The 25,919-nt window shown below is 42.3% G+C and overlaps 1 protein-coding gene across 20 annotated transcripts in view; it reads right to left on the bottom strand.

Annotated features, from left to right (window-relative positions):
• adgrl2a (adhesion G protein-coupled receptor L2a) overlaps window positions 1-25,919 on the bottom strand; it is a 100,277-nt gene that overhangs the window by 9,357 nt on the left and 65,001 nt on the right. For 16 of the 20 annotated variants that reach the window (XM_058401553.1, XM_058401556.1, XM_058401564.1 and 13 more), the window contains exons 6-17: window positions 17,276-17,575; window positions 16,931-17,034; window positions 16,221-16,406; window positions 15,479-15,517; window positions 11,142-11,325; window positions 10,216-10,338; window positions 8,338-8,543; window positions 7,533-7,706; window positions 7,133-7,342; window positions 6,496-6,716; window positions 5,253-5,319; window positions 2,025-2,116 (exon numbers count right to left, since the gene is read on the bottom strand). In XM_058401553.1, coding sequence (XP_058257536.1) covers window positions 2,025-2,116; window positions 5,253-5,319; window positions 6,496-6,716; window positions 7,133-7,342; window positions 7,533-7,706; window positions 8,338-8,543; window positions 10,216-10,338; window positions 11,142-11,325; window positions 15,479-15,517; window positions 16,221-16,406; window positions 16,931-17,034; window positions 17,276-17,575 — 1,906 coding nt within the window. Of the gene's footprint in view, window positions 1-570; window positions 598-1,155; window positions 1,201-2,024; window positions 2,117-5,252; window positions 5,320-6,495; window positions 6,717-7,132; window positions 7,343-7,532; window positions 7,707-8,337; window positions 8,544-10,215; window positions 10,339-11,141; window positions 11,326-15,478; window positions 15,518-16,220; window positions 16,407-16,930; window positions 17,035-17,275; window positions 17,576-25,919 lie in introns of all 20 variants that reach the window. The other 4 variants (XM_058401548.1, XM_058401549.1, XM_058401552.1 and 1 more) reach the window with 2 other exon arrangements.

Raw genomic sequence — 25,919 nt, 5'->3', positions numbered from 1 at the left:
TATGGCGTAATAAAGTTTTAAAAAAACAGGTCCTTATCATTTGACCTGGGAGAAATGAGAAATGTGAGGGAACAAAACCGAGATTTGAGGAAGAAAAGAAGAAATGAATAAATATGCACATGTATCAATCTGGTTCTCAGTCAGATATTAAGATATTTAGGCGTGGAAATTTGGTGTGTGCCACACTACTACGTCGAAGGAACGTGTCATTTTGAGCTGCGTTTAGAAGGAGGAGAGAAGGAATATTGCACTTGAGGACTGCAATCATTTCAAATAGGTCCGTTATACACTTGAGGAGGCGCTGACAACACATCTTGGCTAGCTAAGGAACCAAAGAGATAGAGTTAGAGGAAAGAAAGGAGGAACTGAAAAAGGAGAAAGGAGGAGCGGCGTGTGTGAAGATTCAAGGGAACCTTCAGACACCCTTGCTGACGGATAAGAGCATTGACAAACATGGAGGATGGGCATTTTAAACTGAGGATGAGGGAGCTGGAAGGTCAGAGGAACTGACGAGAGTGATGAAAGGGAAACTACGAGGCTGAGAAAGAAATGTCTAGCTGACAGTCTTACTTGATAAATGGTTTATTATCTTCATAGCTAGAGAGCGTGGTAAGCAGGGAAGAGAGACAAAATCGGGTCAGACAGATCACAGTCCAGTTTTAAAAAAAGAAAAAAAAAGAAGAAGAAGAAGAAGAAAAAGCAAACTGTGAAGCTGGAAATTGTAAAAGAGATGAAGCTGGCAGGGTCAGAGGAGCGATGATGATCATTATCGTTCTGTATGTTAAAATGATGAGGCTGGAAAATTGTGCTGAGCCAATTGGCTTACGTAGGAGCAAGATACAGTACAAATGTGGAACATGTGCTTTAAAGTGAGTCTGTAATAAAGATTTACAGCCATAGCGGGCTTTCTTGTTTAACTTCTGCACTTCCTTTCTCGACTAAACAGCAAAGCAGAAACATTTGATTTATTCAGCGTGTATTATGTGAGCACAGCTATACAAACAATAAGGGTTAACAGCTCCTCGTGACAGGAGAGGGGTGTAGTGAAATTTCATTGGAAATGTGCCCGTGTATATTCCTGCCATGAAAAATTTACAATGGCGCTAACGTTTTATGAGTGGCCATCATAGGTTGTGATATATGGTAAGAGCTTACCCAGGCAAATCGGTATTATAGTAGCCATCACAAACGCGATAATTACTGGTTTGGGTAAGAGGAGGGTGAGAGAGAGAGTCAGAGAGAGAAAGATAGAGAGAGAGAGTAAGAGATATAGACAGAAAAAAGGGGGGAGGGGGGGTAAGATGAGGGAAAAAACGAGAAGAGAAAAGAAAGGAGATGCCACAGATTAGCTCTCTCCACATGCAGCATGCAAAATAGTGCTTCCAGTGCCATGTAGGCTACGATCCTTGGCCCTGCAAGCTCAAATAAAAAGAGTTCTGACAGGATACGAGCAAATTCATAAGAGAAATCCTGATCGTATTCATTTAGTTTATTTATTTATTTATTTTTTTCATTATTCCTGCGCTGTACAACCTTGTCATTCAATTCTGATGAAACTCGACATCTTGTTCGAGTGAAAAAGAAGGCAGGCGAATAGAAAACGAAGGCATTATTACTAAATGTTGAACAAAATCATAATAATAACCTCACTTGCAGGACCGTAAAGTGAACTTAGCATACATATACTCTTTCCTGATATTAAAATATGTGCGGTTAGTTTTTCCAAATGAAACACATTCAAATGCTGTTATTCTTTCTGCTGCATCCCAACACACACACACACACACACATACACATACACACACACACATACACACGCACACACGCACACACACACACACACGCACCTTTATTCTACAGAAAGACATCACCACGAAGAGTTTTGTAAATACTAATTATTAAATAAAGTGCAAAGAAAGATGTTCTTCTTTTCTTTCTTCTATATAATCTTTCATTACAGACACTACACAGAAAATATTTTCGGACTTGGAAGAAATATCAAAACTCGGAACAGCGTCACTTACTTTATGTTCTCCAACCTGCTGGAGTCTGGTTTCAATGAAGTAGAGTGCTTCACCATTTTGTACATTGTGATGACCAGGAAGATGAGATTAAGCTGTTGAAAAAGAGTTAATGCCTGTGTTAATAAATCAAGATACACTTGGAAAAAAAAGAAGAAAAAAGACAGAAAAGTTTCATCTGTGGCATTCTCGGAAAAGAGCCGGCTAAATGTCTCTGCGGCCCCGAGTCAAGCTGCTGGAGCCGAACTGCTGGGAGTTTCTACATTGATAAGGCTGTGAAAAATGAATCAAACTCCTGCACACTGCAAGATAAACACAAGCGCTGTTAAGAGAGAAGTGAAAACACAGAACAGCACTAGACAAAAAAAAAAAAAAAATGATAAGAGGAATGAAAATGGAGCCAAGGCGTGAATGAATGAATAAGGATATGTCTTTTATTCTCACGCTCATGTCCACACACACACACAAACACACACGCTACACAAAAACTGCTGAGGTTGCAAGATCTTTTTTTAATGTGGCATGGCATGTGCTGTGAGCGCTGAAAAAAAAAATATATATAGCATATTCATAGGATGAACACCACCGCTAGCTGGTGTGGAAGAAGCGTCAGCACGGCAAGTCGCTTTTTCAGTGTCACACAATCTAATTGATTTGTGCGCTGCCCTCAAACAGCAGAGATAATCAATATACCTCCTCCCTCACATCAGCAGCTGTTACACAGGAGTCAGTGACAGGACACAAATGCCAATGAGAGAATGAAGGAAGGGATAAGAAAAATAAAAAATCCCAATTTAGCGGGTTTTTTTTTTGGCCGGTTGCCGTGAAGCTGGCGTGACGTCGTGTTTGTTGGTGCCACTGGCCTGACTCCAGTGTACCGAAATGCCCTTCATACACTCTCACACTGCCTGGAGTGGTGACATGGATCTGATGAGACAGGTGAAGAGGGAGTGTGTGTGTGTGGGGAGCAAGGCAAGCATACACTCTCGACCCCCTCAGCCAGCACACACCACCAACTCACTTTCCCTGCTGCCCTCCCAGGGGCTTCCGTTACCTTTGTGAGAGCTGTTCCTGACTTAGCTCCTCTCTCTCTCTCTCTCTCTCTCTCTCTCTCTGTCACTTTCTCTCTCTCTCCGTATAGAAGGCCCTGAGCTGTACTGTGGAGAGAGCTTTTTACCGCGCTGTGGGAGTCGGCATGTGTGCCCAGTGAACTCTGCGTGAACCGGATGAAATATTAAAAGTGCAGATGGAGCTGTCCTGATGATGCAAACAGCTCACGACATGTCATGATCCGACGCCTCGAGACCACTCATTACTTCCATGTTCTTCTTTACATAGATCTAATGCCCCTTTGTGTCCCAGAGCAGGCCAACCTCTGGTTGCTTGCATGCTTCCAAAAGCTTCCAGGAACTACCACCTTTTTTTTTTAAAGAGCAATGAAAGCAGAGCAGTGTTTTTTATTTTTTTCCCCAAAGTTACAAGACCACCCTAGGCCTTTCATGCTCGATTCAGCAAAACTGTTCTATTTTCCCTCTTTTTTCCTAAAATCAGGCTGCTGCAAGTGTTGCACGTTGAATAATGAGATCGTCTTTGTGTGCCCCCCCCTCCCCAAAATGCTTCGCTTACTGACAAGGACAAAGCCAATTTGCTGAGAAACCCTATTCCTATTAGTATAAACGTACACTGTGCTAATAGAAATAGGGTCATGGGTTTAGGGGAAACCTTGGTCCCAGTGATTCCCCGGAGAACGTGCAGCCATTGTGCCTCATCTCACATTGTCAATTGGGAAAATGGGCTGCGACAACTGCCTGAGAACTGTGAGCCCTGCTGCTTGAGTCCTCAACAATAAATCAGCTTCATAAGGGGCACAGGCCTTGTGTTGAAGATGACTAGAACACGGATTCTGGTAATCAGAGCTGCTGCAAACACATACATCAAACCGGCATATGGTTCCTGGCAGAGAAGTGGCTAAATGAGAGTCTCTCGCATGCCTCTGCAAAGAGGCCTTTGTAGAGCTTTCAACTCAGGGTGACGTCTAATCTGCCACTTGTTAGTGCAGTGTATTCTTTAGCGGTCACTGCTCTGCTTTGTTCTTTTTTAAAACGTTCGATAACTTTTAGCACGTGTCCTGTCACATGGACCAGATTCTCCCAGCGCTACTGTAAGACAAACAGCACTTTCCATTACTGTAATCTCAGCGTTTGACAGCGTTTGAGGAGGTCATGTCGTCTGCGCATAATGAACTTGGCCTTGGTCAAACATTTCTCCACCTTTGCCACCTCCTGTCTTTATTTTCAGGATGACAAGGTTTGACCCAGGACAATGATTGGTGAGGGAGAACCAGTAGATAGCAGAACTCTAAATCCAAACAGCTCATGTAAATACCACCTGCTAGAATCTCTCTCTCCCTCCCTCTCTCTCTGTCTCTCTCTCTCTCTCTCTCTCTCTCGCTCTCTTTCTATAAGCTTCTATTTCTCAGCTCCCCACAGGCCTTTTGCTTCAGTGCCTCACCAATCTACTTTGAGGCAGCGAAGTCATAACCAGTAAATAACTGCATGCTTGAACAGCAGCTGTGTCAATATGATATGTCATATATGCCCTTCGCCTGAACGTTCCACAAAACCAGCTACAGAAATGCTGCTGGGAGCGCTGTACCATAAGAGAAAGTTATCACCTACTTTTCGAAAAGTCATGCTGCAGAAAAAAAAGAAGGAAAGAAAGAAAGAAAAGAAAATCTCAGTGTGCCATTTAATATCGGTCCTTCACTAGCATGCTGAGCATTTTTTGAGGATAAAATTATACTTTAATGCTCTGTTGTGAAAGCCTCTCTGCATCATGGCACAATTATTCCCACAAAAACATTACTCAGGCCTTTCACACTGGCTTTTCAGAGCGCTTCTCTCCTACAGTGGGTTGCATTGACTGGGTTTGCTGAGACTGAACTGATCTGCACAGAAATCGAAGCGCTGAGATCGGCTGAATCAAGCCAAGGAAATAACAAAGGCGGCCTGGCTTGATGTTTTCACACCATGGCGCTTCTTGTCGCAGCATCTGTCATTGGCTTGGAGAAGTCAATTATTGCTTAAACTATGAGGTGTATCATTCTGGCCAGGTCTGGAGGCGAGCACCTTTTTTTTTTTCTTTTTCCTTTCATTTCTTCCCAATTGGTATGCACACACTTTCCAATGCAGATGCACATGCACACAGAGCCAAGAAAAAGACTGAACATACCATAATGATGAAGGTAACAGGTCCAATAAAACTCCAAATGAAGTGGTTGTCCAGTCTCAGCCAGCATCTAAACAGAGAAACAGACCAGACCTATTAAAAACCTAATTTAGGAAATATATATAGCATTTATTTTGAAAGCAATGTCATCCCTTGATAAGGATTAATGGGAGGAAAAAAAAGAGAAAGCTATTTCTCACTAAGACAGCACAGTGTCTGGTGTGGATCACATTACGATGTTGTAGGCTTGGCAAGCCAGTGTATACATTACTGTTAAATGCAGCTCAAAGATGGTAATTGTCTGTAAAAGTATCTAGGTGCTCTTGTCTGTGACCTCCGGCAGGAAATATTGATTACCTAAATTAGTGCAAACTTACACTGTGCTAATAGAAACCACAAAAAACATTACACACACACACACACACACATACACACACACACTTATCTTGCGATCCTTACTTGTGAGGACTTAACTGACATAATTATCAATGCTGGTGAAAAAAAAAGCAGCTTTCCTCACGGGGACCAGCCGAATGTCCTCACCATGACGGCGACAACGGATAGAAATAAAAATTCTACACACTCCTGTTAAAACGGCTGATGTAAAAATAATTAAAGCAAGATAAATTACTTCAAAACCGTTTTTTTACGTTCAATGGAGAAACGGATAAAAGTCAAGTGAAAACGTACAAAGTATAAAAACCTACAAACACAGAAGAAAAAACAAAAATACGCAAAAATACTACAAAATAATGTAACTCCTGACGTGATTTTGGTGACATCACAAAACCCTGCCATTTTAACAGAGATGTGTACACAAGGCACACACATTAAAGCGATTTCATTTTCTATATATTTCTCTGTAAATCTGTGTATGAATTACATTACCGCCTTTAGCCATGATTAAGAATAAGCTTAGCCAAGGCAGTGTGACCTGTATCAGGCACACATTAACACGCACACACATAAAGACGAGCCCTTAGTACCTCTAGCCTGAGCTAAAACACTATCATTAATCTGTGTAAAAGCCTTCCCATGCAGCACTTGTCTTTGTTAGAGAGTGTTTTACAAACAAGGGCTCGCTAGAGGCTTTTTGAGCCGATAAAAACCACAGTCACTTCAGATGTCCTCTTAAAGATTTACTCTGTGTGTGTGTGTGTGTGTGTTTGTTTAGCTCATCAATGTTGCAGAAAGGTACCAATCCTCAGCGAACACCAGAAACAAGCAAATCTTCACATTAACTTACGCCTTTTCTGTTCCATAGCTTCCGTAATCCACGGCCGCCGACACGCCCACGACGATGGCGGGAAACAAGTAGCCCGAAATGTAGTAATATTTCTTTCGTGAATATTCGCTCTCAAAGATGTCCACGAGCATGAGATAGAGATGAACTCCTTCCAGACACATCCAAGCAAAAGAGGATAAGAAGAAATAATGCAGGATGCCAGCAATGATGGCGCAAGCAATCTGTGAGACACACAAACAGCATGGCATGATAAACATGACCTCCACCAGTAAAAAGACACAAAAATATATTTTGCCGTAACATAAAAAAGGGCTGAAGATGAACGTGATTTCGTTGTGCTTGTGTCTGGTACCAGTGTTTAAAGGGAGCTCACAAAAAGGACATGAACCAATGAACAATTCTGTGATCATGGACTGAATACTTCTGCTATTATCGAGACACAAATCCCAGTACAGTTGTGTTACAGGAACTAGTGCAAATAAAACATATCTGGCTGCTCTTCTGCACTGTCAAAGTCTACAGCTGAAAAATGAACTTGTTTACATTTTCACTCGGAGGAGGAAGAGACAACTTGGTGTGACACGGCGTACGACAGAAACAACTGAATCAGACAATCAGGTTCTCCCTCAGAGCCTACCCTGAGTTCTGTCACGCTGCGGCCAATTAGGAAGAGGAGCTCGGCGACGAAGAGGTTAATGCAAAGGTTCTTGTGGATGGTGTTCCTGTCACTCTGCAGGCCGCGGAAGAAGCAGAATGTGAAGATGCACATGGCCAAGCAGACGAGCGAGACCACAATGCCCACGCGAGTGATGACCGTCAGCAGCAGCTTGTGCTCTCTGCCTGGGCCCTGGAGAACGACAGGATGGAGGGAGAGGACATATAGGGAGGAGAGATAAATAAAATGTTTTGCCAAGGCAATGATAGATCATGTGTGTCACAACCATCTGTTCTAGCTTCCTAAGAGCTACAAACACAGCCTGTATTGTATATATTCAACAAATAAGAGGGTGAGGGTTACCGGACCATCGATTCCTTACCAGAATTTCCTGATGAGCCATAAGGACAGCGAAATTTGTCAAATGGCTGCACGAGCAGGTCGTGTGGGTTTTGTTAGACTTAACCAGCTTGCAGCCTTGAGTGGACCAGTATCCCATCATGCTCCTTTCTGAGTAATTCCAAAAGGAGCAGTTTGAGTTGAAATAGTGTTGCATCTGACAAAACAGAAGACAAATTATTCGCCTTTGTCGCACACCTAAAATCGTGAAGCATTAATTCGTCTCCTTAAAAATCGTCAAAAAGCTGGAAAGAAAAAAAAGTAAAGCACTCAGCGTGCAGTGCCATTGTGAAACAAGTGAGAAATTGAGCATGGGACCATTGATTATATGAGCTTCTAATAGAGAGCATAATGGTTTTAAGGCATGTCTGTGAAAATCACACAATTACTTTGATAGAGAGGAAAAATCAAGCAGAGGCTTCCTCTGGGAGCACTTCTGACCACTTTAAAAGACAAATGATAATTGGTCTTCTGGTAATTTCATCCCACATTGTCTGGCTAATCTGGGAGTTAATTTTCCAATCGAAAAAAAGGGAAATTGTATCATTTACATCCTAATGTCGACAAACAAATTAGTATTCATTAGGAATTTCGTCAAGACCCCCTAATAATCAACAGTTCATTCTTACTTAATTTCATGTTCAATGGTTTTAACAAACTCCTCTCTGACCTCACGGGGTATTTAAAAACAAGGCAAAAGCTTACAATCTCCTCATCTCTTCTGTCCCCCATCCTTCCCACTGCTCCTGCACTTAAGACTTATGTGTTTGTTTAGCTGTGGGACTCACATCGATGTGTTCCAGGGTAAAAATCACTGGCTCGGTTATATAGACTCGACTGGATTCCTTGTTGATCGAGGCAGCGATGACATCTGAGTTTACAGCCACGGTTAGGTTGTGGCCGTTCGCCTCGCTGCCCAGTTTGATTGTTGCATTCTCTGTGCTCAGGAACTGGCCCAGGTTTTTGTACAGAGCAAACACCAACTTGGCAACACCTGTGTGTCAAAGGTAATAAAAAACAACATAAAAGGGTTTAGACAGCCCACAACAGGTATGTACACAGATCAGGCATAACACTGTGAGCAGTGACCGGTGAAGTGAATAACACTTAATGATCTCCTCATCATGGCACCTGTTAGTGGGTGGGATATATTAGGCAGCAAATGAACATTTTGTCCTCAAAGTTGATGTTAGAAACAGGAAAAATGGACAAGTGTAAGGATTTGAGCGAGTTTGATGAAGGACCAAATTGTGATGGCTAGACCACTGGATCAGAGCATCTCCAAAACTGCAGCTCTTGTGGGGTGTTCCCGGTCTGCAGTGGTCAGTATCTATCAAAAGTGGTGCAAGGAAGGAACAGTGGTGAACTGGTGACAGGGTCATGGGCGGTCAAGGCTCATTGATGCACGTGGGGAGAGAAGGCTGGGCCGTGTGTTCCGATCCAACAGACGAGCTACTGTTGCTCAAACTGCTGAAGAAGTTAATGCTGGTTCTGATAGAAAGGGGTCAGAATACACAGTGCAGGACGGGTCAGGGCTGTTTTTTGCCACCAAAGGGGGACCAACACGATAACAGGCAGGTGGTCATAATGTTATGCCTGATTACAGAGGCTGCGTTTACACCGAATGCCAATTGGTGCTCTGTATCTCTATAAATGAGGTGAGAAGAAGCCAGCAATAAGAGGCACCACGCTAAAGTTCAGGAATTTTATTTAAAAGAAGAGAAGTGGTGATATGAACAGCTTCAGACAGAGACGCAATATCTGAGCTGAAACTGCTGATATCTAGGAGCTCCCCAGATATGCCGAGTCATGCCCACCGTTCCAGCGTTATTAATACGACTAAAAGTCTTTAGACAGTCTCGCCTAAGGGATGGCGTCAGTGCTGTGTTATAAGTCTGAAATCAATAAGTTGGTGTGCTGTGCTCCTGAAGGAAAAGAAACATATTGCCCTGTGCACCCACCACAGAACCAATGGATTCAACAGCCATCAGAAAAAATAAATAAATAAAGAAATAAAGAGCGAGACCTCTAATAAAGACCGTGTTTCTTTTTAAACATCCTTATGGCAGCCATGTAAGGATGATCAATACAGACATTCAGTGCATGAATTCTACTCAATTCTGTTAAGACTGGATTTCTAGCTGAGGTTTACCTAATGCAACTGTGGAAAAACAAGATTCACACACACACACACACACACACTAATGATTTTTTTTTTTTTTAAAGTCCAGGCTTTGTCCAGATTGTTTGTTTCTCCAGCAAGCCCACTTAATATTTCAGTGATGAGTTTTCAGGATGCACAGTTATTACACATCTATTTTCAGACCAGCCCAAAAATAGGCAATGTTCAAATGTCATGTTTTCGAAGCAGTAGGCAGTTCATTCGGATGAAGTTTCCTAAATGTGAAGTGCAGGCGCATATATGTAGAACGGTGAAGGAGGAAAAAGAAAAAGCTAAATAAATAAAAACCTGACTCCTGTTTCCACCTCCTCCATGGCTACAGGCAAAAACATGCAGTGGTACTTAACATGCTTTATATGTATATCTTTTACCAATGATGCCTGTTTATGTGTGTGTGTGTGTGTGTCTGTGTATATATATATATTTATATATATATATATATATGTGTGTGTGTGTGTGTGTGTGTGTGTGTGTATGTTTTTACCATTCCGACTGTTCAGTTTGACCGTATTGGCTGTCAGCTGGATAGATATACCACCCTTGCTGCTTTGGGGAAACTTGAAGTCCTGCACCTGGCCATCTGTGCTCAGCACATACACGTCCAGGACTAGATGAAGAAAAGAGAAAAGAGAAGTGCTGCATGCCTTCCATACAATACAAAAACAAATAAAAAATCACCTGCAGAATAAATTCCATTTGTTAACATCATTTAGGGGCACCAACACTTCCTGTTATTAAAAACGGACCAAACAGGCGTATTCTAGCGCACAGAATAAAATCAAATATCAAAATGATTATCTCTTTTTTCTACGCCTTTTGTTGTGAAATTCACTCTCAAGGCGCAAAACGCTGGGTACAAACAATTACCCTCTGATTGTAACCACCTATTTCCATTTATCGAGGCTGATAGTAATTACTGACTTTGTATCTGCAGAAGCGTTTCATGCCCTTGAAAAGCTGCAAAAGTTATGGCTCGGATGAGACGTCAACGAGCGGGAGGCTACGCTGTTTTTGCATTCATTTATTTCCATGGATGAAAACTTTTTCGCAAACACGCCACCTGCTAAATCACATTTTTAAGTCTTTAATGGAGGAAGTAGTTGTGCGATCTTGAAAGCTCCTGTTTTTTTTTGTTTTTCCCAGTCTCAGTAGCCTGAGAGCAACAGTTTGCTTCAAAGTCTGTAGTGCTAAGGTTACCTCCCAAATGACCACCTTGTATTTAATTAAATTAAGCATGGATTTTCAGCAGCGCCGTAATTACTCTGCGAAACAGACGCTCAAGTTGATCCGAACACGATTCCTATTTAGAAACATAAAGCCCATGCACTCTTAAATGTCAGAAGACTCAAAATCCCATTGTGGCAAAGTAATCCGTATTTCAGATTAGCCACATTTATTGGCAGTACTCACTTATATTGCTAGCTGGCACTTTCACGATTGCTGGTTCCATTAGATTGTCAGCGAGGACAAAGGCTCCTTCCTCGAGAGTGTCCAGTAACATGGTGGCAGCATGAGTCTGCTCCGTGATGTTCATGCCTCTCCAAGACTTCAGTGCTTCTGGACGAAGCAGGTTGTCCACGGTATCCACGATAGCCTGCGACCGAAAAAGGAACCGTCATGTTAGTGCTAATGACGGTGAGGTCAAAGGTCAAGCCTTTTGCTTTAGAACTAGTGCTAGATACTAAAACAAACATGCATGCTTTAACACCATGACCACCATGTTTTCTTAATCAATTTGTTTAATTGATCTGCATAAAAGCACATTCCATCCACCATAAGCACAATCAGTAAAGAAAAGACAGAGGAAAAAAAAACAAATAATAATAATAATAATAATGTGATAAACTGGACAGTAATACAGTTTTTAGTGTTTTGGCCCTGAAATTTCAGCATCATTTGAATCAAATGTAAGAAGTGCTGAATACCAGGGGTTTATAATTTTGAAGGTATTTACATCCAGTACACCAAAACACCAAAGTTAGCAGTGAAGTAGCACAAAGGTTCCTGACCACCACGGTGCAGACCAGCCATAGCAGTCCAGCTGTGAGAGCACAAAGCTTCCCGCATGGAGATAAACACTGTAGTTTAACAAATAAGTCAGACATGTATTGACCAAAAAAAAAAGAAAAAAGAAAAGCTTTCTGTACAGGCAGTACATTGCAATCAATCCGAATACATGCTTGACCGCTCAATGCCTCTTTTAGACACACTCTGGCTGTTTACTATTTGTGTATATTTGTATTTCCTCATTTGTATGTCGGTTTGATTAAAAGCATCTGGTACACAACCCATGGACTCCGCCATCACCATCAACACTAAACGATCAGCTGTCAATCAATCACAGATTAATCAACCAGCAGGCTGTGTCACATCAACCACAGTTAAGAAGATAAATAACAGCGTATCCTCAGAGATCAAGATCTTCACCTTTAAAAATAAGATTGTTTCAAATGTCCCCTGTGTCCTTTCTCCGTGGACACAGCAGCTCATCCGCTGTCCAAAGTTTTGGAAGTGGTAATTGAACAGATCCTGACTAGTTCAACATAAGACGCTAGTGCTCAGAGTCCCAGGGCACATAGTTTTTAATACGCTTAAGGCATGTAGTGATAACACGGTTCTAGCAGGGGGTACTGACACAAACCGTCGGGGGTCAGGAGATGTCGGCGGCACAATCCATCAGTAATTATTCAAAAACACCCCGAGCAGACTTACGCACTTCCAGCGCTGCTACGTGCTAACCATATGCAAAAATATGCGCAAATCCTGGCTCTTACAAAACAACATTATGACTGCACAAATAACTCGATATCACCACGCGAAATAACTTGTCTGTTTATCCAAACTACTTCAGGATGCCGGCGTGTCTCCTGCCGTCTTCTTGTGATTTGGCAATTTTCTGTGTGGCTCCAAACTCCCAGCTCTTCATCTATCTTTCTCTCTCGTACCTGCAGGCTACAGCCGCTAGCTGTTGTTGACACTGGTGTCTGACTACCAACAGCTCGTTACTCCGAGTAACCAGGGTTTCCAGTTTCCTGCAGCTCTTCCCTTCACAAGCCTCAGCCTTTTATTTTGTTGCTCTTGTAGCATCTTTACTCCCATCAATTCGTCTTGCTTTTTTGTGAAATGGTAAATTTAGGCTCTAGAAAAAAAACGCTGATGTGTGACCATGCACAACAGCTGATAAATTGATTCGGATTTACACCATGCATCATGAATTTTCTTCCATATATATATATATTTTTTTATTAACCTTTTGGAGAAAATAGGATCTTCAACTGCCAATTTATTTCAGCTGTCTATAAGTCTGTATAGAAACATAACTACTGGGGTACAAATCAGTCTGGTGTCCAGCATCAATTATTTTTCACATCTGAAGTGACCTCATTGATTTTTAATGCGCTGTGATATTTAGTCTAATGTCTCCCAAACAGCGGTCCTGAGCTTTTTCACACAATACCGTTATTAACAATGGAACAAAAAGGACAGTTCTGTGAGCGCCGTGCATGAAAACAGCTTGTCAGAGAGGTCAAAAGAGGATGGCAATAATCGTGCAAGAAAGCAGCCGGGCCACAACTAGGCTAATCGTGTCGGAGCTGAAGACCGTTGTACTAAATGCCATCTCACAAGCACTTACGGGACGCTGTCTCAAATGGGCCACAACATAGAGATGGGAAAGACGCTTTGGGCGAGAAAAATCGTGGTTTATTTTGCATCATTCTGATGGAAGGATCGGAATTTGGCCTCTGCAGTACAGGGAGTGTGACCAGGTATCAGAATGTGTGCTTTTTTTTATTTCCTGCACCATGGTGAGTTGGAACGCTCCCGAAGACCGACTATGCTGAATGTCATACATGCTTCAAGTCGAATGCCGTCTGTGGCAAAAAATAAACCTGAGGTGTGAAACCGAACCTGCTGCTACGCCACTTAAAAAGCTTTTTAAACAGCTACATTAATGTAAATGTTAGCAGACTCGAAAAGCTCAACCTCCCGCACGTTCCCTTTTTTTCCCCCTACCTTTGTTACATGCTAAAATGGCAATCGTTATGTAATTTGTTTCACTCCTGTTATTTTACATAATGGTAATGTTCCCTGTAGTGTGTTGAAAAAATGCAGAGGAAAAAACTTGTCCAGGAATCGTGCAGCTCTCGCTCTGAAACTCTCTTATTTCCTCCGAAAGAGAGCCAGCCGCCTATGGGGTAGGAAATGTTTTCCTGGCGCACGTTTATCCCTCTACATGGTTAGAGTTTATCCACACTTGCACATAAAGCATCATAATACACCGTATCTCAAGGCGTGCATTGTCACTGAATGGTTGCAGGAGCATAACAGCTTTCTCTTTCATAGCTTCAGTGGTCTGTTTAACCTCCACGTCTCAACCCAATAAAGCATATTTGGGACAAAGTATAAAGGGGCTGCTTACCGCAAGATTGCACAGCCATCCAATTTGCATTACTGCACAATGAGGTCATTTTTGTGTTTGTTCAAAAGCATCCATCATCTCTTTATGTGATTCTGAATGCCAGAGAAGGCACAAGACACCTACAGTGGATGAAGCAAATAGGAATTGCACTTTTTTTTTTATTCACAACTGGCCCAATTCATAGTATCATAAGTCACTGGATAAAGTGGCAATTTTAAATAAAATGGTCACGCTTGCTTAAAAACCCCCGCCAGGCTCAATGTAATGCTCAGTGAGGTTCAGGTCAAGTCACTCAACGGCAGCCACCAAGCTTCACTGTTCAGCTGGTAAACATGGCAGTGTTTTGTGTCTTCACTCTCCAAATCCGGGACAAAATTCATCACATCTGGCAATTTTAGCAAACTTGGCCTGCCCTTTGTGTGTATGAGATCAGCTATGTCACGCTACATCAGCTGCTCCACCTTTACCGATATCCCATTCTTATTCAGTCCATTCCATCACTGCCCTTTTCCTCCAGCCGAGCCCTCCTCCATCTATTTTACTGGCCACTCTGTAGAACATCCTTGAACAGCCTTAATAATAGACTTAATAAGCTGAAATATTTCATTAATTAATATTTAATTAAATGGAAATTTGTGTCATCCTACACTGATAGAGAGATAATCCTGTTGCACATCCGAAGGCTGGAATATCTTTATTTGAATATAAAATGATGGTAATGAAGCTTTAAGCCTGGTTAAATCACAGCCAGTGTTTCCTTTACACGGCAACGGGCTGGAACGGAAAGCCTAAGCAACAATAACCGTGTCACTGTCCAGTTCAATACTGCACTGTTATCATGCCTTAATGCTGCTGTACAATGAGAACTAGCTGACTTTGCAAAAAAAAATAAAAAATTCAACCAACCAAAATAATCTGCTGATTTAGCCTTATGTGCTCAGATCATTTCCTCACTTAATATCGCTGGACCCTAAGTGGATCAATTGGTTTTTTTTTATTTTATTTTCTTAATGAAAAATCATTTACATTCTCGATCTAGCACAGAAACAATGAACAGCCAAGCTGCACATCAAAGGCTGACACATACCATCATGTACCATAGCAGGATACAAACTGCACTGATTAGTAAGCGCTAATGGTTCCAAGCCACAGTATAGCTGGCATGAGCTTGGAGGGCACTGGTAGATCAAAAATTCATCAAATGATGGAGAGAATGAGAGGCTGCATGGCAGTGAAACATGCCGCTGAGCAGTGGCAGGGAAAGAGGGAGGAGCGGGAGGAAGGACATGTAAAGAAAAGAAAAATAGTACCGTTGGCACAAGTATACCTTCATATATGCCCTGCATGTCCGCTCTCGCTTTTGAAGCTTTTTATTATTAGAAAGAAGACAAAAAAGACAGACGAAAGAAAGAAAGAAAGAAAGAAAGAAAGAAAGAAAGAAAGAAAGAAAGAAAGGCATTAGAAAACACTGGCCCTCAGACTCACACAACTGTTCCACATGGACTTCAGCAACGCTAATGAGCTGTTTCGATTGCTCGTTCTCTTATGTGCATTAAGGCCAAATTTGAAAGGTGGTGTCTGGCCAAAAAAATCAGAATCAATATACTGCAGACTATTACGCCAGTAGTATGCCAAATTTCTAATGCTTAATGAGGATTTAACCCTCTGAAGTCACAGTTATCACTGGTAATAGCAAAAGTAATATTATATGAATTATCTCTCCGGAATAGCTTATAAAAACAAGCTGAGAAGCAACAAGAAAAAAATAAAATAAATAATAAACATGCAGTGAATATGAATTTATTCCGACTTAAAAACCCCTCACTAATGCGATCTTCATCGCTTTTCACTGGTCCCGGCGTCAAGAGAGTTCAAGATTTCCTCTGATCATTTCTATGACCTTTGAGTAAAAATGATATAGTGTGTTGTTTTTTGTTTTTTTTTTTCCTCCAGCATTATTTCCAGCACTAAGTGCGACAACAGAGGGTCACAAAGTTGCTGAATCAGCTCCATGGGCCAAGTCTCAAGCAGAAATGAAAGTTATGAGACGAAGATCAATTCACTTATACCTTGTTGAAGCTCCGTCCGGTTGAGTCCTTTTCTTTTGGCTTCAGCTCCTGCAGCTGGGCATCCAGGATGTCCACCAGCTGCTCCATGAGCCTCATGGTAGAGCTGATGTCGCCGGGGAAGATGGGTCCTTTGGTGTGCTTAGCTAGCTCGTTGGCCAGGTTGGCCGCATTCTCCCCGCTCCGGATCTGAAAGATTGTGCAAATTAGCCGCGCAGCAGGAGCTGAGAAATATCATTCTGCGTCTGCAGGCCTCTCGCCCCTAATTATGACATCTTCACGCTGTGAGGAAATATGCTTCGCTAACAGCACCCACGAGCCATCGCTTAGTAATTAAAAACTGATAACACATCCTGTGCGCATTAGACAGGGTTTTTTTTTCCTTTGGAAAAAAAAAAAGTTAATTTTGCTGCTGCGTGAGGTGTGGGCAGTCCATTGTGTCTAATGGCAGCCCATTCGAACTTCAGCTTGCAGAGCACATTAGCCCTTTAAGAGCCAACATTCAGAAGATGCGTTATCAGATCGAGCAGCAGGGCGCCCTATTGGGTAGCTCGAGGCTACGTTTCTCAATCTCAGCCAATGATAGTAAGATGCGCACGCTCAAAATTTGGCACTGGGGACTGTTTTATATTCATGACGGTGAGCTCAGCAAACTCTCTGAGCTATTAGGGATATTTGTATGTCTGGTGTCATGCAGTCGGACTAATACGAACCTTCTGAGCCACTTGATTGACCCAGTGAGAGGTGCAGTTGCTTAGATCGGGGCCTTTTGGGTGCCAGGCCCCGGTGGAGAGGACGCACAGGTAGGAGGCGGTGCCTGAAAATAGATAATTCAGTGTTTAGACTCTGATATGTTATGCACAGGTTATGATATCACTTCTGTGTATCACATTTAGTACAGCGCTATTCCCAGGTTTTTATGTGCCCACAGTTTTATTACAAAACCTTTCTCTAAAACGTACTCCCAAACGTAAAGTAAAAGACGCCCCGTCCTCAGAAGTGTTCTGCTTAATGGCTCTTGTAAATGAATTGCGTACGCTGAAGCAAGACACGCTTACCTCTGGTTCCTGTGGGACATGGTCGCTCAACCAGCATGCCCCTCTGTGTCTGAGGCCACAGGATGTCCCTTCGCTCCACACTGTCACAGAAGCGTTTGGGCAAAGGGAACGACTCCAGGGACGGAGGCGTGGTGGTTCGGGACGGAGCCACTGGGGGTTTAGGGGGCTTGTTGACGACCCTGGTCCCTGTAGTGTTTATGGTTGTTGTTAGGCCTCTGTGCTGTGCTGTTGTTGTTGTCATTGTAGTGGTTGTCATTCGGGGTGGCGCTGGCACTGAGGTGGCATCTGAGATAGGCGGGGCTGAAAGGAAGAAAGATAAATTTAGTATTAATATACAAATACCTTTTAGTTCCTTTGGCAGAAAATCTTTGATTCTGAATTGAGTGAATTGAGAGCAATAGGAAGACATTTCCTTTTCTTTTCTTTTTTTTTATTATGACCTACATTTTATTCCAGGCACATGGCAGGAGCGTTAATGATGGAACATCACAACAATGCTTGTGTCTGCCATTTCAAGCATGCTCAATTAGCTTTCAACAAAGAAACATTTTTATATTGCACATGATAGACAAAAAAAACAAAAAACAAACACTCATCGGTTTTGAAATGCACACAAAAACATGCATTCACTACAACTCTTCCTTTAATGCCGTGCTGGAAAATAAAGGTTCCTGTCACAAAATGAAGTCGAGATTTCTTGTAGATAAATTTGCATCCTATCAGGAAAGCAGAAGAACGTCAATAACGCCATCCCTGCTTTGATAAATGTCAGAGTCTGCTTTCTTGCTGCCAATTCACGCTCATGAATCACTGCCCACATTTCGAAGTTATATAAAGCACACTTCCTAAAAATAAATAAATAAATAATCTAAGCTGGCTGAAGTGCATAAATAGTGTGCAGTGAAAACACAGACCTGTTAAATCACACCATGTTTAAATCTAAATAAATACTGACCAATATCGCCGACTTCCAGCTGGATGGAAACAGCTTAGTCTGGTAGCCTGCTGATAATAGCCCCAGAGAGTGTGTGAGAGATTCCGGTCCAGTGTGTGTGTGTGTGTGTGTGTGTGTGTGTGTGTGTGTGTGTGTGTGTGTGTGTGTGTGTGTGTGTGTGTGTGTGTGTGTGTGTGTGTGTGTGTGTGTGTGTGTGTGTGCAAAAGAGCTTTCTCTGTGAGATTGGTCATGACCTACTGTGAATTAGTCTCAACTGACCGGGTGGAGAGCTCTGGTTCGATTCAGACTGCAGAACACTGCTCCAGACACTCCACCCTTGAAAAGCTTGATGTTTCCCCCGATCAGCTTTTTTTTTTTTCTGACACTGCTCAAATGTTCATTACTCCTAATCCATATTTTTTTTCTTCCTGACACTCAACACATGTACAGACTCGGCTCTTTGTGCTGAGGGAAATAACACAGCTCTGGATATTCTACTTGGCAATTAGATATTTCTGCCAGACTCGCAGTGTTCATTAAGCCCCGAGTGCATGCGACGCATGCTGAAAAGCAAAGGAAGAGGAGAAGATAGATACAACATGTGTGATGAAATAACTTTGTCCAGTGTCTATTCTGCTTAGCATTTCCAACACTGTGCCACTGATAGGGAAAATCTGCAAATGACCATACATGCTCTTGAAGCTCTTTCCCAAGAATATAAGCAGCCAATAAACTACCAGTTTTTGGCTTTGGAAAGAAGACACCGCATCTTTGTGACGCTTTGCAGCCAAAACCTTTCTTGAGGCTTGGTGCGGTTTAATTCTGGACCGAACGCCACCCCTGGGGTTTTGGCTTGGTTGTGCTGCTTGAGAAAGCGACTAGAAGAAAGGAGGGCATATCATCGTATGACTGAAAGGTCATGTGGCTTTCATTCACACTGAAGAGCTCACAGATATATAAACAGTCATTCGCTGCCGTTGCTATGTCAACGCATCTGTCACTTGCCATTGCAAATCTAAAAAACATCAAATTTTACTACACTATATTGCCAAAAGTTTTGGGACACCCCTCCAGATCACTGAATTCAGGTGTTGTTTTTTAGGGGTCGGACTCGGCCCCTTAGTTTCAGTGAAAGGAACTCTTAATGCTTCAGCTTCATACCAAGACATTTTGGACAATTTCATGCTCTTTGTGTGAACAGTTTGGGGATGACCCCTTCCTGATCCAACATGACTGCACACCAGTGACCAAAGCAAGGTCCATAAAGACATGGATGAGTGAGTTTGGTGTGGAGGAACTTGACTGACCTGCACAGAGTCCTGACCTCAACCCCATAGAACACCTTTGGGATGAATTAGAGTGGAGACTGTGAGCCAGACCTTCTCGTCCAACGTCAGTGCCTGACCTCACAAATGCGCTTCTAGAGGATTGGTCAAAGATTCCCATAAGCACACTCCTAAACCTTGTGGAAAGCCTTCCCAGAAGAGTTGAAGCTGTTATAGCTGTAAAGGGTGGGACAACTCCATATTACATTCATGTGCATGGAAAGGCAGATGTCCCAATACTTTTGGCAACACAGTGTATTTTGCAGTAAATGTGAAGTTGAAAGAATTCAAAGGCACAAAACTATAAACATGTGTAGCCATCGGCTTAGATAGCCCCTTGTTTTAGATCGAATAAAGTGTGACATAAAATGAAAACACATGCTTCCAGAGCCTCCGCTTGGGGTAAGTAAATTACTCGTTCCCTTGTTTTGAGTTGTCAGTAATACTTACACCCACATTAATGGGTGTAAGTGATACCCACGCCCACTGTAAAACCTGCCAACAGTTTTTTTTTAAAGGAATCTTAGTTGAATCCAATTCAGGCAAAACAGCATAACCTCCTCTGAACCCTCACTGGTGTTTATTTAACGTTGTGGAAACGTTCTCGGGTAATTTGGGCGAGACCTACCGCACTGGACACACAAAACCGAGATGATTAAAAACACAGAGGAAGAAAAAACACATTGCTCTCCTTACTGGATCCTTCATTCTTACTCTCTGTAGAATCTATGCCATCGCATTTGTTTCGAGTTTAGAATGGGCACACACTTTTTATTTCTCCGCCCACCGTCTTCACCGTCATGAAGGCTAGTCGTAGCCGTGTGTCAGTTCCCGCTTCGAGAAAAGAGGAATACAGTAGGGTCACCTTGTCACATCTGTGATTCTCTAATTCTGTAAGAAAATAATAAGACTTTAGGATTATAATTCCTATAGCCAGGTGGGTTTCTGTGCAGCGCTGCCGCCGGTCGAGGCGGGGCCGTCGCCTAACAGTCAGACGGAAATAACGAGCTTGCTAGCTGGGATTTTTTGTGCGTCATGGCTAATTTCCCATGCTGAGTGAGCGATGCGGAGATGACGGTGCTCTATCTTCACCTCCGTACGGTTTAAAGTTCTGTAGTGTTTGCAGACGCAACTTTAGAAATGCGTGATAACCTCCAGCGTGGTGCCACTGCTCTGTGATTTGGAAAGGAAAACTAGTTTGTTGTCAGTACTACAGCAGTTACCTGTACATTTCACTGTACTACAGCAGTTACCTGTACATTTCACTGTACTAGAGCAGTTACCTGTACATTTCACTGTACTAGAGCAGTTACCTGTACATTTCACTGTACTACAGCAGTTACCTGTACATTTCACTGTACTAGAGCAGTTACCTGTACATTTCACTGTACTAGAGCAGTTACCTGTACATTTCACTGTACTACAGCAGTTACCTGTACATTTCACTGTACTGTAGCAGTTACCTGTACATTTCACTGTACTACAGCAGTTACCTGTACATTTCACTGTACTGTAGCAGTTACCTGTACATTTCACTGTACTACAGCAGTTACCTGTACATTTCACTGTACTGTAGCAGTTACCTGTACATTTCACTGTACTACAGCAGTTACCTGTACATTTCACTGTACTAGAGCAGTTACCTGTACATTTCACTGTACTACAGCAGTTACCTGTACATTTCACTGTACTAGAGCAGTTACCTGTACATTTCACTGTACTACAGCAGTTACCTGTACATTTCACTGTACTAGAGCAGTTACCTGTACATTTCACTGTACTGCAGCAGTTACCTGTACATTTCACTGTACTACAGCAGTTACCTGTACATTTCACTGTACTACAGCAGTTACCTGTACATTTCACTGTACTAGAGCAGTTACCTGTACATTTCACTGTACTGCAGCAGTTACCTGTACATTTCACTGTACTGTAGCAGTTACCTGTACATTTCACTGTACTAGAGCAGTTACCTGTACATTTCACTGTACTACAGCAGTTACCTGTACATTTCACTGTACTAGAGCAGTTACCTGTACATTTCACTGTACTACAGCAGTTACCTGTACATTTCACTGTACTAGAGCAGTTACCTGTACATTTCACTGTACTGTAGCAGTTACCTGTACATTTCACTGTACTAGAGCAGTTACCTGTACATTTCACTGTACTACAGCAGTTACCTGTACATTTCACTGTACTAGAGCAGTTACCTGTACATTTCACTGTACTGCAGCAGTTACCTGTACATTTCACTGTACTAGAGCAGTTACCTGTACATTTCACTGTACTACAGCAGTTACCTGTACATTTCACTGTACTGTAGCAGTTACCTGTACATTTCACTGTACTACAGCAGTTACCTGTACATTTCACTGTACTAGAGCAGTTACCTGTACATTTCACTGTACTACAGCAGTTACCTGTACATTTCACTGTACTAGAGCAGTTACCTGTACATTTCACTGTACTACAGCAGTTACCTGTACATTTCACTGTACTACAGCAGTTACCTGTACATTTCACTGTACTACAGCAGTTACCTGTACATTTCACTGTACTGTAGCAGTTACCTGTACATTTCACTGTACTGTAGCAGTTACCTGTACATTTCACTGTACTACAGCAGTTACCTGTACATTTCACTGTACTACAGCAGTTACCTGTACATTTCACTGTACTGTAGCAGTTACCTGTACATTTCACTGTACTGTAGCAGTTACCTGTACATTTCACTGTACTAGAGCAGTTACCTGTACATTTCACTGTACTACAGCAGTTACCTGTACATTTCACTGTACTAGAGCAGTTACCTGTACATTTCACTGTACTGTAGCAGTTACCTGTACATTTCACTGTACTAGAGCAGTTACCTGTACATTTCACTGTACTACAGCAGTTACCTGTACATTTCACTGTACTAGAGCAGTTACCTGTACATTTCACTGTACTGTAGCAGTTACCTGTACATTTCACTGTACTACAGCAGTTACCTGTACATTTCACTGTACTAGAGCAGTTACCTGTACATTTCACTGTACTACAGCAGTTACCTGTACATTTCACTGTACTAGAGCAGTTACCTGTACATTTCACTGTACTGCAGCAGGTACCTGTACATTTCACTGTACTAGAGCAGTTACCTGTACATTTCACTGTACTACAGCAGTTACCTGTACATTTCACTGTACTACAGCAGTTACCTGTACATTTCACTGTACTACAGCAGTTACCTGTACATTTCACTGTACTACAGCAGTTACCTGTACATTTCACTGTACTACAGCAGTTACCTGTACATTTCACTGTACTACAGCAGTTACCTGTACATTTCACTGTACTAGAGCAGTTACCTGTACTTTTCCTGATGGAGTGCTGCTTGTGAAAAACATTCATATCACACCAAGCTTCAGAAGATTCAGGAGATGAAGACACGGAAATGTTTAAATGAATTTATCTTCCTCCATTAATCTGTGTAAAATCCAGGAACCTATTCTCTCTTTCCATATCTATCTATCTATCTATCTATCTATCTATCTATCTATCTATCTATCTATCTATCTATCTATCTGTCTGTCTGTCTGTCTGTCTGTCTGTCTGTCTGTCTGTCTGTCTGTCTCTTTCTCTCTCTTTATTTAGCCCCCTTCTTCTCTCTCCCCTTCTCTCTCTCTCTCTCTATCTATCTTTCTCTCTCTCCCTCTCTCTCACTTTATCCTTTGTTCTCCCCCCTCTCTTGATCTATCTATCTATCTATCTATCTATCTATCTATCTATCTATCTATCTATCTATCTATCTATCTATCTATCTCTCTCTCCCTCTCTTTCTCTCTCTCTCTCCTTATCTATCTTTCTCTCTCTCCCTCTCTCTCTTTATCTACCACTCCACCTTCTTTCTTCTCCGCCCCTCCCTCTTTTCTCTCTCTCTCTCTCTCTTAATCTCTATCTTTCTCTCTCTCTCTCTTTTTCCTGCTTAATCTATCTTTCTCTCTCTCTCTCTCTCTCTCTCTCTCTCTCTTTATCTATCTTTCTCTCTCTCTCTCTCTCTCTCTCTCTCTCTATCTTTTTATCTACATTTCTCTCTCTCCTTCTCTCAATCTCTCCCCTTCTTCTCTTTCTATCTATCCATCTATCTATCTATCTATCTATCTATCTATCTATCTATCTATCTATCTATCTATCTATCTATCTATCTATCTATCTATCTATCTCTTTCTTTCTCTTCTACTCTGTTTCTCTCTCTCTGTCTGTCTGTCTCTGTCTGCATCTCTCTCTCTCTCTCTCTCTCTCTCTTTTTTTTAATGGACAGTTTGTGAATCTGGAGCATGGTTACTCTTCCCTTGACAGCAATCTGTTTAATTCATTTTTAACAAGGGATTTCAATCAGACTCAAATTGTCCTGAGTGTTAATAAAACGAGTCTATTGGGGAACACTGTACTCTTCAGACACGCCAGGCATTTCTTCCTCGTACATCAGTGTGTCACCTGCACTTAAAAAGTTTAAGATTCGGGAAATAATCTAGTGTAGTAGGCTATTATAATTTATACATACACTTTTAACAAAATAAGTGTATGTGAGTGTGTGTGTGTGTGTGTGTGTGTGCACATTTTTCCCATCACATCCCTCTAGTCGTCACAGTTGGCAGAGTTTTTCTGCAGGCTTATCAGGTACTGTGGGGTTTGTTAGACACCTGTAGTGAAATACTCAAAATTCAAAGGAGCGATATTGAAATAAAACCCGAGCGTATCTCATTTCGTGTCAAAGCGCATGCCGCGTGTCTCTCCTGTGCTAAGTGAAAATGAAGAAAAGGAAACTCACTTAGTGGCCGCCTACGCGCCTAAACAGAGGTGTGACGATTTTAATCTTTAGTCAAAAAATAAAAAAGCGGAAGAAATGCGGAGGATTTGGAGTGTGCGCATCACCAGCATGCCGCTCCGGGAAACCGCGGGAAAGAAGTGCTACTGTGAGTATATAAATACAAATGAATATGACAGATTAAATTGTGCTTAAATGGTTAAAAGCAAGAAGGAGAAACTTTCGCAGACACTACGCTATCCTGCTGTTCGAGGGTTTTTTTTCCCTAATTCAAGCCAGAGACATTAATCAGGATGCCTGTGTGACTGATCGATCAATAGCGTGCACTATATTTAGCTTTTGGCTCACGTGGTACCTATGTAAGGAGGCTAGCCAAATCCGGTGCGCTAGGTACCACGTGAGGCGAGTACCTAGCGTACCGAGTAGATGCAGCATGGCTCGCTTGGTGGTGGAAACATTTCCCAAGCCTTCCGGTGCCATCAGAAAAATGCTGGTAATTATATTGTGGTATGAGATTTTTGTCACTCCTCTTCTAGCACTGGATGTCGTATTCTCTGGCAGCGATTGACCACTATTCACACGGCACCCAGGCATTCTCTGATATTAATTCGCCCTCTGCTACAACAAGGACCATTTTTCTTAAGCTCAACAGACCAGCAAACCTGAAATTAATATGTCTGTCGAACAGCAAGCCCAAAGGGAGCCTTCAATTAGCTGTCAAGGAAGAGGACAGGAAAGAAATATTAAGGCAAGAAAGCCAAGAGTTATAACAGGTGTATTCATAAGCGTGGAAGATGACAGGCCCTCACTCTGTACCCCTTAAACCCCCTAAACTTCTTATAATAAGTCGGGAATCACCGCGGGGTATAAGAGATTCATTGGGAATATAAAGGCAATAATGTACGATGTGAAAAAAGGGGGATGTTGTCAGTATAGAGAGGGAGAGAGATGAGTGCGAGAGCTGTGTTGTTAGAGCTCTAGAGCTCACACACAGACGGTGTGGTGAAAAATGGGAAGTGACAGCCAGTGTATATTCTATATTATGCTTAATGGCCACACTCAGATGTGCAGAGCTCGCTCGTTCGCATGAGTAATGCGCGGCCTGTTAGCCGCGCCCGGTTCTGTCGAGTAACTGTAGCTCACGGCTGAAGGAGGTGCGGCACGAGATCGATGCCCGGACTAATTTGCGAAGAAGACGTACGGATCTACGGGGGTGGCGCGGGGGTCCTTCAGTAGATTACGGAGCTCCGAGCCGAAGCCGAGGACGCCCGTTCTGATTAGTGCCTCTTCTACGCTACGAGGAGCGAGCGTGTTAAACAGTGATCTTCATCACGACTGAAACATTGCTCCCAGGTGGTAATCAGCCGCTAATGGAGAGTGCAACAGGAAACAAGGGAGTCAAAAAACACAGCTCAAACAATTACAGGCATTTGGGAAAGGGGGTGGATAGGGGTGTCAAAAATTAAAGTTCATCCTCTGAAAAACTACTTAAAAATCACAGCAGGATGTGTATAATCCTTCAGCAATAATTAAAGGAGCTTAGTTTGTAGCTGTTTAATAGTGCTCCTAGAA

This window comes from Hemibagrus wyckioides, linkage group LG10, assembly GCF_019097595.1.
Source record: "Hemibagrus wyckioides isolate EC202008001 linkage group LG10, SWU_Hwy_1.0, whole genome shotgun sequence".
NCBI classification, from domain to species: Eukaryota; Metazoa; Chordata; class Actinopteri; order Siluriformes; family Bagridae; genus Hemibagrus; species Hemibagrus wyckioides.
The sequence above is the reverse complement of the archived record's forward strand: the minus strand, read 5'-3'. Positions and strand labels throughout refer to the sequence as shown.